This window comes from Peromyscus leucopus, chromosome 20, assembly GCF_004664715.2.
Source record: "Peromyscus leucopus breed LL Stock chromosome 20, UCI_PerLeu_2.1, whole genome shotgun sequence".
Lineage (NCBI taxonomy): Eukaryota > Metazoa > Chordata > Mammalia > Rodentia > Cricetidae > Peromyscus > Peromyscus leucopus.
In genome coordinates, this window is record NC_051080.1 from 21,491,319 (window position 1) to 21,508,556 (window position 17,238).

Genomic DNA, 17,238 nt, shown 5'->3' on the forward strand with positions numbered 1-17,238 from the left:
GTGTGTGTGTGTGTGTGTGTGTGTAAGGGAGAGGAGGAGGGAGAGGGAGAGGGAGAGGGAGAGGGAGAGGGAGAGGGAGAGGAGAGAGAGAGAGAGAGAGAGAGAGAGAGAGAGAGAGAGAGAGAGAGAGAGAGAGAGAGAGAGAGATAGACACTGACTTGCAGACCTGGAGGACGGAACCCAGGGAAGTCACAGGTCAAGAGCAGAAAGGGGCTAGACCCAGTGCTATGGCACCTCCTCTACCTGGCCATCCAGCTGTCTTTCTGTATACCTCTTGCTTTTCTCCGGGCCCTCTCATGTCCCTGTGGGTAGTCCCTGCTGAATAGAATAATGTCCCCAACCTATTTTCCATTCCCACTTATCCTTCCAGGCACTCAGGCCAAAGGCCCAATTAATTCTCCACTTTGTCCCTCCACAGCTAGTTTACTGAGGAAGCCTATTGCTCCCATCTTCAAGTCACACCCTAAACTTGGTCATTTCTCCCACACCGATTGCCAACTCGACGTCAGTCTTTGTCTTGATGATATCTACTGCTTAACTGGCCCCTGCTTCTGTTTCCTCAATCTCTTGGGACAGCTGGAATGAAGTCTTTCAAATAGATCATACTATGTCTTTCCTCCGAGCCCTCTGAAGCCTGAGGAGCACAGCCAGTCTCAAATGGCCTCAAAGGCTCTCTGTTCTGCTCCACTCATCTTGGCCGCACCTCCCTTCCTCCCCTCAGCTTCTGGCCCAATGCTGTCCCGTCCTTGGCTGTTGGCTGCCTTCCCCAGGTTCCTTCACTGCAGAGGGCTGCCTTCTCTTCTTCCTGGTTTGGCTCACAAGATACCTTCTTTATTGAGCCCTATCCCTGTTCGCTCTAAGCTGCAAACTGCCCACAAAGCTTTCCCACAACCCCTGGCATCTTCCATAGTAACATAGACCCTAGTGAACTAAGGTCAAAGCACTGGCAAGATATCAGTGCCGGACCAGCTCTTAGGGAATGGAGGACCCGGCCTCCCAGGAAGCAGGTATTGAGCAAGACTCACACATCACTTCCTTGTGTTGGATAACAGTTTGCCAGAAGCTGGCAACAGGAAGAAACAGCATTCTGGGAGATGATTAGCCCCTGGGACTGTACCTGTCAAGAAAACTGATCAAACAGCTCTGCTTCCCTAGCAGGGACTGGAGGGTAGGGTTATCTCAGAAGATTAGAACTGTTTATTTAAAGGCCTCAGTATCCTCAATTGGACTATGCAGATAGCTCTGCAGTTAAGAGCAATGGCTGCTCTTGCAAAGGACCTGGGTTCAGTTCTCAGCACCCATATGGAGGCTCATAATCATCTGTAACTGCAATTTCAGGAGATTGATGCCCTCATCTGGTGGGAGTATTGCATGCATGTGGTACACTTACAGGCAGGCAAAATGCTCTTATACAAAAAAATCTTTTTAAAAGATACTGAGTTGAGCATCAGACAGGACCCACATACCTTAAAATGCCAAACTAATGCCGAGCAAGTGGACTCACCACTTTATAGTGACTCTATTTTCAGGTGTGAAAACTTGCACCTTGGTATGCTGTGTGCCTCGTGAGGCTCTATAACTTAAATACTAACTCTTCAGCGGCAGCACCAACCCATGAGATGCTCATGAACATCACACTAGTTAACAGGCAAGGAGATGACAGCTTCAGTGGCATTACAGTGGCTCTAAGGACATGCAGGCAGCTCCAGGTGGCCCAGGCCCACTTGACTTACAAAAGCTATGCTATTTCTCCTACACCATGGGTAAGCCATTAGCACTTCTCAGCAAACAGTATTTCAAAGATTCTGGCATTTTGTGTAGGTGATCAGAACAGACATGGACAATATATGCCAGTAAGAGACCTCCTCAGCCCAGAATGCCCTCCCTATACACTCAGAAAACTCATTACCTGGTCATCCACAGGCTGTGGCTATGACAAGTACTACTTACTCACTAAGATGGTTTGTCAACATGCTCCCTGAAGCAACTCCCACTCACTGGAGCTTGCCATTTAAAAGCATCTGCAGGGACTGGGCAAGTAGCTCAGTGGTAGAGTACCTACTTAGCCTGTGAAAGATCCTGGGTTCCACACCCCAAGCACTGTAAAACATTAAATTTAAAAAAAATGTGTTTAGAGATCTGGAGAGACAGCTTATCAGTTAAGAGCACACACTGCTCTTACAAAGGACCTATGCTGGGCAGTCCATAACTACATGTAATTCCGGCTCTAGAGGACCCAATGCCTTCTTTAGGCTTCCTCAGAGACCCACACTCATGTGCATATATGCACAAAGACACATACATATACACATACTTAAAAATCTTTAAAAAATTGTCTCAAATGTACAGGCTAATTGCCTGCTAATCAGGAAACTGAATATTCATGCAGAATATTCCCATTTATCCATTACAAGATCTATTACGGATTCATTCAGATTGTACCTTCAACTAAGCAGTTGAACCAGTAGTGTTCTCTAGAATGAAAAATCTATATTACTAGGCAGGACACCAGGAGTGGATTGTAAAGCTATAATGGCCAAAATACTAACACTGAGCACTCCTTGCCTGTAAACATCCAAGGCATTGACTACTGGTTTATTGAGACCCTCTCTGAAGAAATACCATGTTTCCTGTTTGGGGACATTTAACCAAAGTCACACCAAGTTGAGGGAGAAAGCTGAATACACTCAAGCTCACTGACTGAACTTTGTTGTAACTTGTCATACTATTACTGCCTTGCTGACAACATGAGACATCCTAGTGGTCTGAAATCAGTCCCTTCTCCACTACTGATGAGGAAGAGAGCTGGGCAATGCTGTGGCTTAGGTGTCAGGGCTCTGAACCCACAGGTCTTTCCACTGTCTTCCATTCTTGTTCAGTTGATGGGCCATTCCTTTAAGAATTTCTGGCATGGCAGTTACTGCAATCTCAAATGGAACCAGAATGGCATTTCAACAAGAAGTATTTCAACTCAAAAATTTAGATTTGAGCAGAGATATGCCAGTTATACTCAAAAGCCTAAAATATTTGCAGTAACCTTAGAGATCCAAAATGCTAATCTAAATCTTTGTAAACTGAAACAGAAGTTGAAAGCACCACGACAGGACAGCTTACCCTACTGTTTTGTTTCGTTTTCCTTTTTTTGGCTTTTCGAGACAGGGTTTCTCTGTGTAGTTTTGGTACCTGTCCTGGATCTCGCTCTGTAGACCAGGCTGGCCTCAAACTCAGAGATCCACCTGGCTCTGCCTCCCAAGTGCTGGGATTAAAGGCGTGCGCCACTGCCACCACCACCTGGCTTTACCCAACTGTTTTAAACCAGAGGCACAGGAGGTCAAAAACAGGCTGAGATGTGCTGACAGAGACATACTTTAGAAAACCAAGAGGGGCAAGAGGAGGCAAGCTTCAGAGCTAGATTTACCACCAGCAGAGCAGGGCTAACCTCTGGCCAGTGGGCAAACAGACCCTTTGCTTGGCCTCTGCTATGGCTGTGCTACGACACCCAACCCCAGAATCCTTCACTCTGAAGAAAATTTCCTAAGCAGAGAAAAAAAATTGCAGTGCAAGCCAACAATGTTCCTTGTATTACGTGAATGGCAAATATCAGATGTGAGGCTGAGCCCATTCTCCAGCAGAGGCAGCTCCTCCATCACACTGCAGGAGTGTGCCCCTATTACTCCAAGCTGTCAAACAGACCTGCTCTTCAGTACAGGGCAGGGACACACTTTAGCCTCTGATGGCCTCTTTGTCACAACTATGCTGCTACAATGAGCAAATAGCCACAAATAATATACATATATATATACAAATGAGGAGGCTATGTTTAATAAAATTTTATTTATGAACACTGGAGTTTGAATTTCATATACTTTTCTCATGCTACAAAATATTTTTTTTCAACTTTTAAAAAAACATTTGTTATCCTTTATTCCCCCAATCTTTTAAAAATCATTCTTAATTCACAGGCTGTGTAGATACAGAAGAAGGTGGATTGGCCCAGAGCCTGGGCTACTGACCCCTAGGCTAGATTTGTTTTGCCCACTTAATCTTCAACATGCAGAGTGTGAACCATGTTACCTGAAAAGGCCACAGCAGTATTACTACATCTATTTCATTCACTCCATTCAAGCACTAACTTGGCAGCTATCCATATTTAGGTACTGTGCAAGATCCTTCCTTGGGACACTGGAGGGAACAGGACACGGCTCTTCTCTCAAGCTCTCAGTCTCCACAGCATCTCAACACTGTAATTTTTCAAGAGTATCAGAAAAGATCCAAAAGTATGAAGTACTAGGCTGTTTTGAGAGACAGTTGTATTCAGTGCTTACGTTGACTGTAACAAAGTACCACAAACTAGGTGGCTTGGAATAGAAATTTATTTTTTCACCATAATAGAAGATGGAAGTCTGAAGTAAAAACAGCAACAGGGCTGGTTCCTCCTGGAGGCTCTGACGGAAACTGTTGCATGACCCTCTTCTAGCTTCTGTGGCTCAGGGTGTTCACCTTTGCCTCTATCCTTCCAAGATTTCCAATGTGTCTGTTTCCCCTTCTTTTCTCTTATCAGAATTCTCTTATCAATGGTGTTAGGGCCCACCCTAATGCACGATGATGTCATCCACAGATCCTTACATTCACCTGAAAAGGCCCTTCTTCCAAATTGAGGCCTTATATATAGGTTCAGGCAGACATTACCTGTTGCAGAGTACACTATTTAACCCATTATAATACTGTTAGAGGACTCCTAGAAAACATGGCCAGGATCATCCAAACAATTTTCAGGAGGAAGTAATAGAAGCTGACTTTTAAAAGACGAAAGCTGGTGTTGGTCAGAGAGTCATGAGGGAGAAAAGAGAAATCAGATTCAGGTCATAGCCAGACTGGAAGCAACACCACATGGAACAATCTGTAAACAGCAGGTAGTTACGCTTGGCTGGAGAACAGGGTGAGAAGTGAGACAGGAGTAGGCAGGAAGCCAGAGAAGTCAACAGGAACTTGATCACCAAGTGCTGCGTGCTCTGATGGAGAAGGCCCCGAGGAAAGCCTGTGATCCTCTTCCATGGCTAACCACTTTACTGTACCCCATCTCAGATCACCTTGTCATTAAACCCCTGACAAGACTGAATTAGACAACTTTCAGGCAGCTTCTCTCAACCATGATAAATTTCATGACTCAGGTTTGATGATTTTAAACTGAAACCCATGGTAGCTTTCTACTACTAGTGAGATGGCAGTCTTTTGTTTCCTCTGGGAAGTATTCTTATTGCTCACTGTCCTCCAATGTCAAGGGCTCACCTTACTTCTGAAACACCCTGTACTTCCTGTTGCTGCCCTTTCACTCCTGAAACTGAGAGCTGAGAAAGTGTGGTTTTCCTTCTACAACTACACTCACACAAGATGAAATCAAAACAGAAGTCAAGTTCATGACACAATCACTGGTCATCTTATATACAACAGGTTTAAAAGCAGTTAAACTTATGTACACAGACAAAAATAAAGAAAAATACAACTGAAAAAGACATAGCTATCCTCTAAGAGAAAGAAAAATTATGTAATGTGTCTATGCATTCCACAGAAATATATACAGGGAAAACTTCCAGAAACCTCAGTAAACCAAGCCACACTTAGAAAAAGGAAGCTGATTTTTATTTTATCAACAGCCATTCTTGAACATGAACATGCATACGTAATAGTCTACGCACACATCACAGTTTTTAACGTTAGTTAATAAAGGTTAAACACACAACATACATCCTCACAAAAAAAAGTCAAAATGCAAACTTAAAACTTTAAACAAAAGTCTTACTAATTTAAAAAAGGTTTGTGTTGGGTACCATTTGTACAACACAGTTAATTTAAACATTTCGTTTTGGCTGGACATGAAAAAGCGGCAGTAGAAAATAAATTCATGAGGGTTTTAAATAGCAGAATAGGCAGTTTTGCCATGCAGAAGAAGCAATATTAAATATTAGTTTTCAAAAAAAAATCCACATTTAAAAATATTTAGTTCAAGTCACAGAACTTTTCTCAGTAGAGACCTCAATGCAATGCATAATTAGCTGCCTTAGATGGCCTGTTTTGAAAGGACAAAATCCCTTTCAAAGTATAACTTTACTGATTTTGGCACAGAAAAGAAGTCTTAAGAACAAGAACATGATTAAAAAAGTGGGAAGAGGAACAGAGGAAAGAAACCAAAGCAAGAATAAGGAGATTTAATGGCAATCACTAAAGACTGCATTCTCGGTCACTGAAGAACACTGCTGTGCTCCATCTGCAGCAGGGGCTTGCTCCACAGCGCTTACTGCAGCATGGACCTAATTTGCTTGGAGGTAGTCTCATCATTCAAATGTTTTGTCGTGTACCTATAAGAGACAGTGATCAATGTTAGGAAATCCAAGTCTGTATGTGCTCTGTAATAAGGCAAGATGAGCAGCTAGCCAATCAACCTCACAAAATCACACCTTCGAGTGGCAGTTTTAATCCTGACCAGGCTCACTCTGCTTCTCTCCTCCATCCAATAGAGCAGCCTGTTGCTGCTGGTCATCTAGTTAGAAGCACCTTGCTGAAATATCAGCCAAACTCTGAAATAAATAGCTACCTCTCATGGATAGCAAAATTACAGATCTATCCCAGGTGTTGGCAAATTATGATCCCTGAACCAAATACAGCCTACCACCTATTTTTTTCATGGCATGTGACTTAAGTACATATACTTTTTTTGTTTGTTTGTTTTTTGGTTTTTTGAGACAGGGTTTCTCTGTGTAGTTTTGGTGCCTGTCCTAGATCTCACTCAGTAGGCCAGGCTTGCCTCAAACTCATAGAGATCTGCCTGGCTACATATACGTTTTTTAGATGTTAGATCGCTAAGGGAGAAAAATAAATGAACAAAACAATAGGCAATATTTGGTATTAGCATATGAAATTTAAATTTTAATGTTCACACACAAAAGTTGTATTGAAGGGGTAGGAGTAGGCATAACCAAATACACTGAATGAATGTATGAAATTGTCAAAGAATAAAAACATATTTAAAAAGTTGCACTAGAAAATTCCAAGTTGGTCTGAAGTTACCTTACTGGCACAGTAGAAGACTTAAGTAGCTATTCTAGCAAACAGCCCTCAAAGTGCAAAGTATTTACTCACATTCTGGCCCCCTTACAGTTTCACTCTACACTGTGTAAAAACATTGCCCTGCCAGGCAGTAATGACACACACCTTTAATCCTGGCACTCAGGAGGTAGAGGCAGGAGGATCTGAGAACGAGCTGCAGATCAGCCAAGGCTACACGGAGAAACCTTGTCTTGAAAAACCAAAAGTACCCTGAACTATCTATATTCTCTAAGTACCTACTTCCAGGTAGGTGTATTTTGAACAAGTATGCAAATCCAAACCCACAATGAACTAAAAAAATACTCCAAGAGGATGTTCAACTGAGGAGCTGCTACTGAACAGTGAAGGAGATGTCTAGAATCTGAACCTGATTAGTAGCATCAGACACAGGTTTGCAAAACTTGGGTATGGAATGTATCCTGAAGATAATTCAAACAGGTGATTTAGCTTGTAAGCATTTCACATAATTTTCAAAAAAACTAGATGATTTGAAGTAGGTCTATGTTAAAGAACTATATAAACAACTGTTAAATGTATTCCAAATACGCTTTAAAAGTGGAGATGCTATCTGTATTCTTTGTAAAGGTGAAGAGACAGGCGTGTTTATCACACATCTGGAGTGAACTACATCAGTGTTTCTCAGCAGTCACTTCTAAACTGTTCTCATGAAGAGACACTGGAGAGCCCAGTAGATAACGGGTGTTCAGTAAATAACTGCAGGGCAGGCAGGTTGTTGGGCTGGAAGGAAAAGTCCATAGAGCAGTGGTTCTCACCTTCCTAAACACTGAGACCTTTAATACAGTTCCCCATGCTGTGCTGACCCCCAACCATAAAATTATTTTCGTTGCTATTTCATAACTGTAGTCTTGCTACTGTCATGAATAGTAATGTAAATATTTTTAGATGCTGGGGATTGCCGAAGAGGCCACGATCCACAGCTTGAGAACTGCTGCCATGGAGGGATAGTTAATGAAATGGCAGTAATGGGGCAAGATTTAACTGTTCTGTTTGGACCAAGTATGTATGACTTTTCGATATCAAAAAATAGATGTCAACCATCTATATGGCTTCTTTCCCCCTCCTTTACTGAAAATAACTAAAGAACAGAGATAGTCAAGTCTGTACCACATAATAGTCAGCAATGCTTACACTCCCCAGAACTGTGTCTGGGGATGTGGCCATGATAACAGTTCTGGCATCCTACCCCGGAAGGCAAGGCCAGAGGTGCTCCATCACCTCTGACTGAGTAGAGATAGACTGCATACGAGATATATGGATTAATTCTTGTTTGCACAAAACACCCAAGTCCTCCTTCAAGTGCCTGTGGCTTCTCTACTAGAAAACAATGGCTACCTTTACCCTGAAGTTCAGCAAAGAATCAAGTACTAGCACTACACCCGAATGCACAACTCGAGCTCCGTCTCATGACTCGCTGCTGTCTCCCTTTAGCATACTGTAATTTGGAGGTACTATATAATAACTCACAACATACCCAATTATAACTCTATTCAAAATCTTTTGTTCATTAATTTGCAAAAAGGTTTTTTGTTTGTTTTTGGTTGCTATGAGAAAGCTTAGTTTCAGCAGTGTTTTAAAAAGTTAGGGTATTTATTTAAAATGAGGGCCTGAGTTTCCACTCAGATCTAAGTTGAAATCTAAGGAAAGGGACTCTAGGTGATGACCTGGAACTCTGCATGTTTTACAATCATCTACTCCAAAGCATACCCACGTTCAATACATAATGAACCAAAGGCTAGGATATCATAAAGCACGTCAAATTTAAGGAATGAAACTCTGCATCATCTTGGGCTGCTCAGCACCTGTACTACTTGCAGAGTTGATGTGATATGCAGCAAGTGCTCACAACCACCATATCACCCATAGCTCTGGTGATGAGAAGGCTCACATTCAAGACTGTACTGGAAATATTGGGGTAATAAGAAGTGACACACTGCTGTGGGATGTCTTTCTGTACATATGTGAATATGTATTGCTCTGACTGGTTGATAAGTAAAGCTGCATTGGCCTATGGTAGGGCAGGATGGAGCCAGGCAGTAAAATCCAAGAGAGAATGTGAAAGGAGAAAGAAGAGCAAGGGAGACGCCAAACCATGTCCAAGGAGCAGCATGTAATGGGACGCAGGTAAAGCCACAGAACATGTGGTGATACATAGATTAATAAAAATGGGTGAATTTAAGATGAAAGAGCTGGCTAGCAAGAAGCCTGCCAGAGGCCATACAGTTGGTAATTAATATATTACCTCTGAATGATTATTTTATACAGGGCTGCAGGACTGGGGGGGGGGGGGTGTGCAGGTGGGACCAGAGAAACTTCCAGCTACAACACATGTCCCTTCTATGAAGCATCTAAGCACAATGACTAGCATACAAACCCCAGATAACAAACTGAGAGCCAGACACAGCATATGCTCACTATGAACAAATCAGTTCGTAAGTTTTCTTTAGAACTTAAAAAAATCTAATAGGATACTTTGTCTTCCTCGACCCTGAGTCCTGTGTACACTCCCTATCACTACTGCCCCTCTGCTCTGACACTAAGAGAAATAGACTGCACTAACCCTCACCCATACATGCTACAAGCAAAAATTAAAATTAAAATGTAGTTTGCACTGCCAAAGTGAGAAGAAAATTTCTAGGTGTGTAGCCTGGTAGTATATGGATTTAATTAAACTAAGTTTTTCTCTTCTAATGTTCATTTAAAGTAGCTTTCCTGTATCATCCAGGCAGAAACTGCTTACAGAGCACTTCCCATAATAAAGTCATGTGAAGGTTTCCCTCAGCTGAAATGAGTTGACATGTGCTGATAAAACATCATCACATAAATATTTCTGCACTCTGGCAGGGCACTGTTTTTATACAGTGTACAGTAAAACTGTAAGAGGGCCAGAATGTGAGTAAATACTTTACACTTTGAGGACTGTTTCCTAGAATAGCTACTTAAGTCTTCTGGTGTGCCAGTAATGTAACCTCAGATAAAATACATACTAACCAACTTGGAATTTTCCAGTGCATACTTTTTTTTTTTTTTTTTTTGCCTAAACCTCACATAATGAAGTATACAAATTAGCTTCTAGGTTGTGAAATTATGTTTTAAGTTGTTTTTGAGCACTAAGATGTCCACTTACAAAGATGCCATGCAACACAGAGGCTTCAGTAACTAAATCAACAATGACTCCTCAGAACAAAGATAATGTAGACATGGGATCATGGACACAGAAATGCCACTAACCTACTCAAGAGGAATACAACTACTCATAGAACTTTATATTGTTGTATCAATGGGCTAACAATTACATTGAACTATGATTCTCTATGCATGCAAGGAAAAATCCACTAGGAAATCAGATACACATGGTGAGATCACATGGTTTTTCTTCAAATTTCCCCATGTTTGTGAATCAACATATATTAAAGTTGGAAGAGCAATCCCGCTTCAAAGAGGCAAAACAGCAAAGCAAAATTTTGAGCCAAGAAATGAAGCTGGTATTCTCATTTGTCTCACACAGCTCTCATTATACAATATTGTATTACTATTCAGGAGCAACACTACCAATAAGCAAAACTTCCAGCTTAAACATAACTAAAGTATTTTTTAGATGCTATTCAAACATTTAACATACATTTTTCTGTCACGCTTAAGTACATATACATACCTGAGAGCATTGAGAAGACCTTCTACACTATTAGGAGGTTGGTCCTTAAGAACTTTGATACAACCTTTCATCTGAGGAGAAAAGAAAAAGAAAAAGTAAATATCTGCTTTTTAATGTAACATTCATTTCAAAAAACAAAACTGAAACCTTAACTACAGTACTGAAGAGATCATATACTGAAAATGCCTAATTATTCACTCTTTGTGGTGGGGGTAGCAGCAAATGCTATTATTTTCAGTCTCTCAATGAGGCAGAGCTTTCTGGAAATGCAGTCAGTCAAAATGAAGTTCCACTCAGACTAATGAGGGAAGAGAAGTCATCCTGAAAAAGATTCTATGCAGCAGTTGCAGGGAGAGAATGGGTCTGCTCCAGGAAAGAGGAGTTTCCAGGGAGCCTGTGACAAGCAGAGGACAGATAGGAATCCTGTGGTGATGAGAAGGGAACTAGAGAATCCAGATGATTCAGGTAAAATTAACTGGCAAGCAGGCAGCAGGGACTTCTACAGGCTACTCAGATGGAGGTACTCAATGAGGATGGTATTTCAAGATCGGCCTGGTTGTCGTGAAAAGCATGGCAGCACAGATTTCAAAGACGAGATGTGGGTTTAGCCTCATCCTCTACCACTTCTATTACTTAATCTCATAAAGCAAAGCTGCTCTAGTGAAGGGGAAATCCTAGGACAATGTTCCAGGCACATGGGAACAATGAAAACATTCTGGGATACAGTTACCACAAAAGTAAGTAACTCATTTTTCCATATAAAACAGATACATAAGAGCTAGTAACCCATAATTCAGATCTAAAATGCTAAAAGTCTGAAGTAGTAATAAAAGGGGGAATTATCAAATAATCCCCACCAAACACTAATTAGATTGCTGATGTTTAAGAGTGCCCAGAAAAATTACACAGAGAAATGAGAAAAATACTTTATTTCTAAGAGGAACTTCCAGGCAGATAAGGAAAGTAGAAACCAGTCACAAAATATTATGAACAGGGAAGGGAAAGAAAAACACAGAATCTTCCACTTTTCTTTAAAAAAGCATTAATGCTGACTCTTAATATACATTCTCAAATAAACCTTACCTTTGGTTATTGGCCAAAGGATACAATTAGAAAATTTATGTAATTATTAGAGATATTACAAAGAAATATTCAACATTATCATCATTATTCAATCACCTATCAGTAACATTATCATTCAGTTACCTAACACACCTGCATATTGGCTAGCAACCAGAAATGCAGAACAGTGGAGAAGAAGGAATTCCAACTGTATCCAAACTATGGTCAGAGTCTGTGAGTCCAACCTGCTACTTTTTTTTTTTTTTTTGGGGGGGGGGGGTGTTTCGAGACAGGGTTTCTCTGTGTAGCTTTACGCCCAACCTGCTACTTTTTAAATAAAACCTTATGATTTCCATGCAAGAAAACAGTTTGCAATCATATCAAACAATATGTAACTTACATCAATTTTGGAAGTTTTGGCAAATGCTCCCACTGGATGGACGTGGTCATAGAGTATTATGACACCCACCATTACCCTCAAGCAGAATGATACTGTCTCTTCATTGGTGAATCTGCTTCTGTATTCCCTGGAGGGCAGACAATTTGTATGGATGAGGCACGTCACAAATTCTATAATGAACTGATTACACCTGCACTCGATCCTGACTACTTTGATATCTGAAAGGGACACTAGTACTACCCCTTCTCCACAAGGTCCATAGGGAGAGGAAATGGATTTGGGAAGGACTTACCACCCACATATTGTGGTTCCCACATTTGTACCCCCAGAGTATTCTATTACCTCTTTACAATTTTAAAAGTAGCCCTGAAAAAAGTTTGGGGATGGGTGCTTAGCAATGTAAGAAAAGTCACTAGCTCAATGGAGCAAGCAGGTTTGCTATTTTATGGATATCTTGATCTGAACACACTATTATATTACAGGATCCAATCATATTCTCTTACTTAGGAAAAGGGAAACAGAATTCTGATCTGCATAGAAAGTAATGGGGGGCAGCAGTAGACCTGATCCAGAATGGGGGCACTATGTATCCCTTCATTTCCTGGACCCCATTTCTTTCCATGGGAGGAAAGAGTGGGAGGTGTTTGTCTTGCTCCATGAGTTCATCAATAACACAGTATACAGAAGAGCACTGTGGGAAAAGACTGCTGCAAAAACAAAAGTTCTCTAGTAAAAACCATCTCAGTCAAGAATCCAAGAGACATTCTTTCGGGTGCTAAGAGGAAAATCATATGTATCACAAATGCCTTCAGATAATTCAGGTTTGTGAGGAAACAAGGACAAACTGATAGTGTAAGAACATGTGGTAAATGGAATATAATTACAGCCCTCTGGAAATTCTTGGTTCTGATAAGAATAAACTTATGGCAGTACCCAGAGTCCAGTTCTATGCATCAAGAAGAAATGCACTAAGCTGCCAAATTATTTTGACTTTGTTCACACATTCAACATTTGATGGATAAACATCATTTCTCTTCCACACAGGCATGTTTGTATTTGGATATGTTTTGAAATACCAGTTACTTCAGCAGTGTCACTGGAGTGAAAAAGATGGGCTAATACTCACGGGGTCTCCAGCATGACTCTGCATACACTCGCCATGGTGCTTAAACAATCCGTGGTATTTTCTATTGGTAAATTTTTATTCTACAAAGTGTACAGAGAACAAAAGAAGTAAGTTAAGGTGAAAAACTTGTCACTTAATAATTTAAAACTTAATAGAATCCCCCAAACAAGCAAATGATCTGGCTCCTATTTCTAATTCTCTAAGCCAATGATCATGATTCTAATCACTGTTCCATGATCAGGGGATAGAGCCATGCACAGAACAGCCAAGACCCTGCTGCCCTGAAAAGAGATTACCCTTAGCTGAGCAAGAATAAGTACAGCCTTGTAAACACAGGAGTTGAGGGGCTAAGATACTGTTTATCCTGAAGGTGCTGGGAAATTTTATTTATTTCATTCCATTTTATTTATGGTATGTGGGCACCCTCTTGTGCATGTGTGGAGGTCAGGAGAGAACCTGTGCTAGTCTCTTCTCTCCTACTATTTGAGTCCCAGGAAACAAACTCAAAGCATCAGGCTTGATGGCAGGCCATCTCTCCAGGCCATGGGAAACATTTCAAACAGCAGAAAAAGAACTAGAGTGGAACAAGAGCAGAGGTAAGGGTAGGGCAGAGGGCGGCAGTCTGATCTGATATGTAGTAGGAGCAGAGTACTTTATAAGCATGATGTACTTTAGAGGATCCAGCAGAGTGATCTGTGGGACAAATGAAAGCAGTGCGAAAAGGAATTTAAAATGATGATCCCTAAGATTCTGACTTGTACCAGTGCCATTATTAACTGAGAAAGACAAGAGAAAGGGGAGGGCTAGAAAAAGGCAATGGGAACATGGCATGCTCAAAGAACCTCCAGAGTGACTGCAAGCTAGTGGGTGGCTGTGCCCATGCGGGTCTCATTCGGGGGGCCAGACTAAGGGTGATATTTGAATCATAGCACCACTGAGGTCACCACATCTGTAGTGAGTGAATCAGCATCAAAATGGAGAAAGGAGGGGTTGGGGATTTAGCTCAGTGGTAGAGCGCTTGCCTAGCAAGCACAAGGCCCCGGGTTCGATCCTCAGCTCAAAAAAAAAAAAAAAAGGAGAAAGGAGCCGGGCGGTGGTGTCGCACGCCTTTAATCCCAGCACTCGGGAGGGAGAGCCAGGCGAACTCTGTGAGTTCGAGGCCAGCCTGGGCTACCAAGTGAGTCCCAGGAAAGGCGCAAAGCTACATAGAGAAACCCTGTCTCCAAAAACAAAAACAAAAACAAAAACAAAATGGAGAAAGGTCTGCAGCAACTCACCTCTGATACAAATTTTGTTGTTGCATCACTTAAGGTTTTCAGCATTGGGGTGGCCTCAGCATAAAACAAAGACATTCGATTTGCCAATTCATTATTTACTTCATTTTCTCCTTCTGCCTGTGTGGAAATCACTTCACATTAATTCCCAAATTATTAAATATGATGATGTGCATAAAAGGTCCAAGAATATCTACTTTATTAAACCAATCTAGAGGTCCAGACCTTCAATATACAAATACTATTTAAATACTCTTTAAAAATAAATAGACTGCAAATGATACTAAGCAATTTTTAAAAAAGAACAACTATCCACTAATGCATATTAAGTGGTATTATGGAACTGCAAAACCTGGATGGGACATCTTACTACACAAGAGACTGTTCAAAGGCTCTGGAAAACAAAAAAGATGATTATGAAATTATGCCCTATCTTCCACTATTAACATAAAAGGATCCATGCGATACCATGATAAAAAATAGGCAACAGCAGAAAGGAAGGGACCTCAGACTAGAAAATAATGAGAAGAACCGATAAAGACTTGGGCTTTTACAAGTGATATAAACAAGATATTTCTATCAGCAGGGGGAAAATACATTTTAAAATGACTTAGCAGGCCACATACTGACACAATCGGTGGAATAGGAAGGCAGCAACTGGTGAAAATTCAAGTACGAGTGGGGACCATAAAGGGCCTTAAATGCTACTTTAAGTCAGCATTTTCCTTACAAATAGGGAGCTGTTTCAAGTGTTAAGAGTGTCAAGTAAATGTCTTTAAAAAAAAAAAAAAAAAATCAACCCATAATAGTAGGCAGACAGTTCCAAAAGGCCAGAAAAAGAAATTATGCTGCTACAAAGTAACTGAAAGAGAGAGGGAAATGAGCTCCGAGGTGAAAAAAAAAAAAAGGAGATAAAAATATGCAAGATTGCAAGAATCTGAGAGATCTTACTGAGAACTACTGACTTTATATCTAATTAGTGAGAGGGTAAGCCAGTTGAAGATCTCTCTAATGTCCTTGGCCTCTTGAATAGTGATGGTTAAGAAGGTAAAAGCTTAACTATTGTTTTGATTTACAGGATGGTTATTAAAAACAGACACTATCATTCGCTTCTCACTAGGAAGTCAGTATAAATTCAAACTGTTGTAAAGAACAGAGAAACCCTTTAGTGCTGGCCTCGTGCTCATTTTACAAAAACTACTTCATAGAGGTTTTGCAGTATCAATAAATATACCAATTACCACAAAACAGATTCCCTAAACACAATGTAGTATTTTCTCCATGTGTAATTAAGTCCCTGAAAGTAGAAAAAAGCACTAAACAGCTTGGGAGGATAGGGAGAGAATAGCAGTCCTAAAGAACCAAGAGAGGAGCTATGCTGCCAAGACAAAGGCCAAGAAGTGACTTTCTCATCAGCATGACACAGATGTGCTAATAATAATGGTCCATGATCTCAAGCACCCTCTCACCACTCGCAGTTAATTTCCTCATTTTAGGTCAACTTTCTTCAGGATTCATCATTCTAACCATAAACATCAGGATTCATCATTCTAACCATAAACATTCATGTAAAAATTTGTTCGGTGAAAATAAGAATATACAGAGAGATTTAAATTATCAGTGTTATAAAAGAAAACACAATTTTACTAAGTGGTTGTGGGAATTGAAAGGCAGTAGAAAAAGAATGTATGCTATATGGTTTGCTATAGTTTGAGCTCTCCTCCCACAGCTATGGTTACTGATAATTGCTAGCTTTAACATCTGAATAAGCCAGGCATGAAAGTGCACACCTTTAGTCCCAGTACTCAGGAGGCAGAGGCTGGTAGATTTCACTGAGTTTCAGGCAAGCCTGGTCTACATAGTGAGTTCTAGGACAGCCAGTGCTATGTAGCACTGTCTCGGTAGAAAAAAAAATCTGGTGAGTGGGTGAATAAATGAACAAAGGGAAGAATAAAATCAAGTTATTCTTCCCACCACTAAACCTAACTCAAAGCATAAACTTACCGGGACATTATTAATTCTCATCCGACTCAACGTTCTCCTGTAATAGCTGAAGTCATTCTGTATGGCAGGATTTGTCATCTAAAGAGGGAGGACATGAATGAAAGAACACTGTTATGTGTGAAAGACGACTGTTAAATACCAAATGCTAAGGTAAACCAGGTGAAAATCTACTATAGTTTGAACTGGTAACCCAACATTTTCATCTAACTTTAACAACTCTCTGGTAGAGTATTTTTCAGTTGTAGGCATTATGCATTCCTCCTTTTCAATAATTTTAGGTAATATCTTAAATGCTTGCTTATCGAAAAATTGATATTACAAAACCAAACAAAAAATGAATGTAAGGGTACTTGTTTTGAATAAAAGAACATATACAGGGCCTACAGGGCATTTCTCCAACAGATTAAGTATTTACATACAAATCCTTTGTGCCCAAAGTATTTAGTAGAGAATTAAGTTGTTCATAATACAATATGAAGCAACAGTTAGAAACATAATTCTTCCATTTTCTAGAAAAGGTAATCAAGGTCTTGAAAAATCAAAGGTCTCATAATTTCAACTCAGGGCTCCAGATAAAAAATACAGTGCTTTTTTT

At 40.5% G+C, this 17,238-nt stretch overlaps 1 protein-coding gene across 7 annotated transcripts in view; it reads right to left on the reverse strand.

Moving 5' to 3' along the window:
• Window positions 1-5,618: 5,618 nt before the first annotated feature.
• Window positions 5,619-17,238, reverse strand: part of Cyrib (CYFIP related Rac1 interactor B) — a 138,461-nt gene continuing 126,841 nt past the window's right edge. For all 7 annotated transcript variants that reach the window (XM_028876037.2, XM_028876040.2, XM_028876041.2 and 4 more), the window contains 6 exons: window positions 16,644-16,721; window positions 14,643-14,759; window positions 13,366-13,445; window positions 12,240-12,366; window positions 10,778-10,848; window positions 5,619-6,356 (listed from right to left, as the gene is read on the reverse strand). In XM_028876037.2, the coding sequence (XP_028731870.1) occupies window positions 6,293-6,356; window positions 10,778-10,848; window positions 12,240-12,366; window positions 13,366-13,445; window positions 14,643-14,759; window positions 16,644-16,721 (537 nt within the window). In that variant the 3' untranslated portion in view covers window positions 5,619-6,292. The remainder of the gene's footprint in view (window positions 6,357-10,777; window positions 10,849-12,239; window positions 12,367-13,365; window positions 13,446-14,642; window positions 14,760-16,643; window positions 16,722-17,238) is intronic.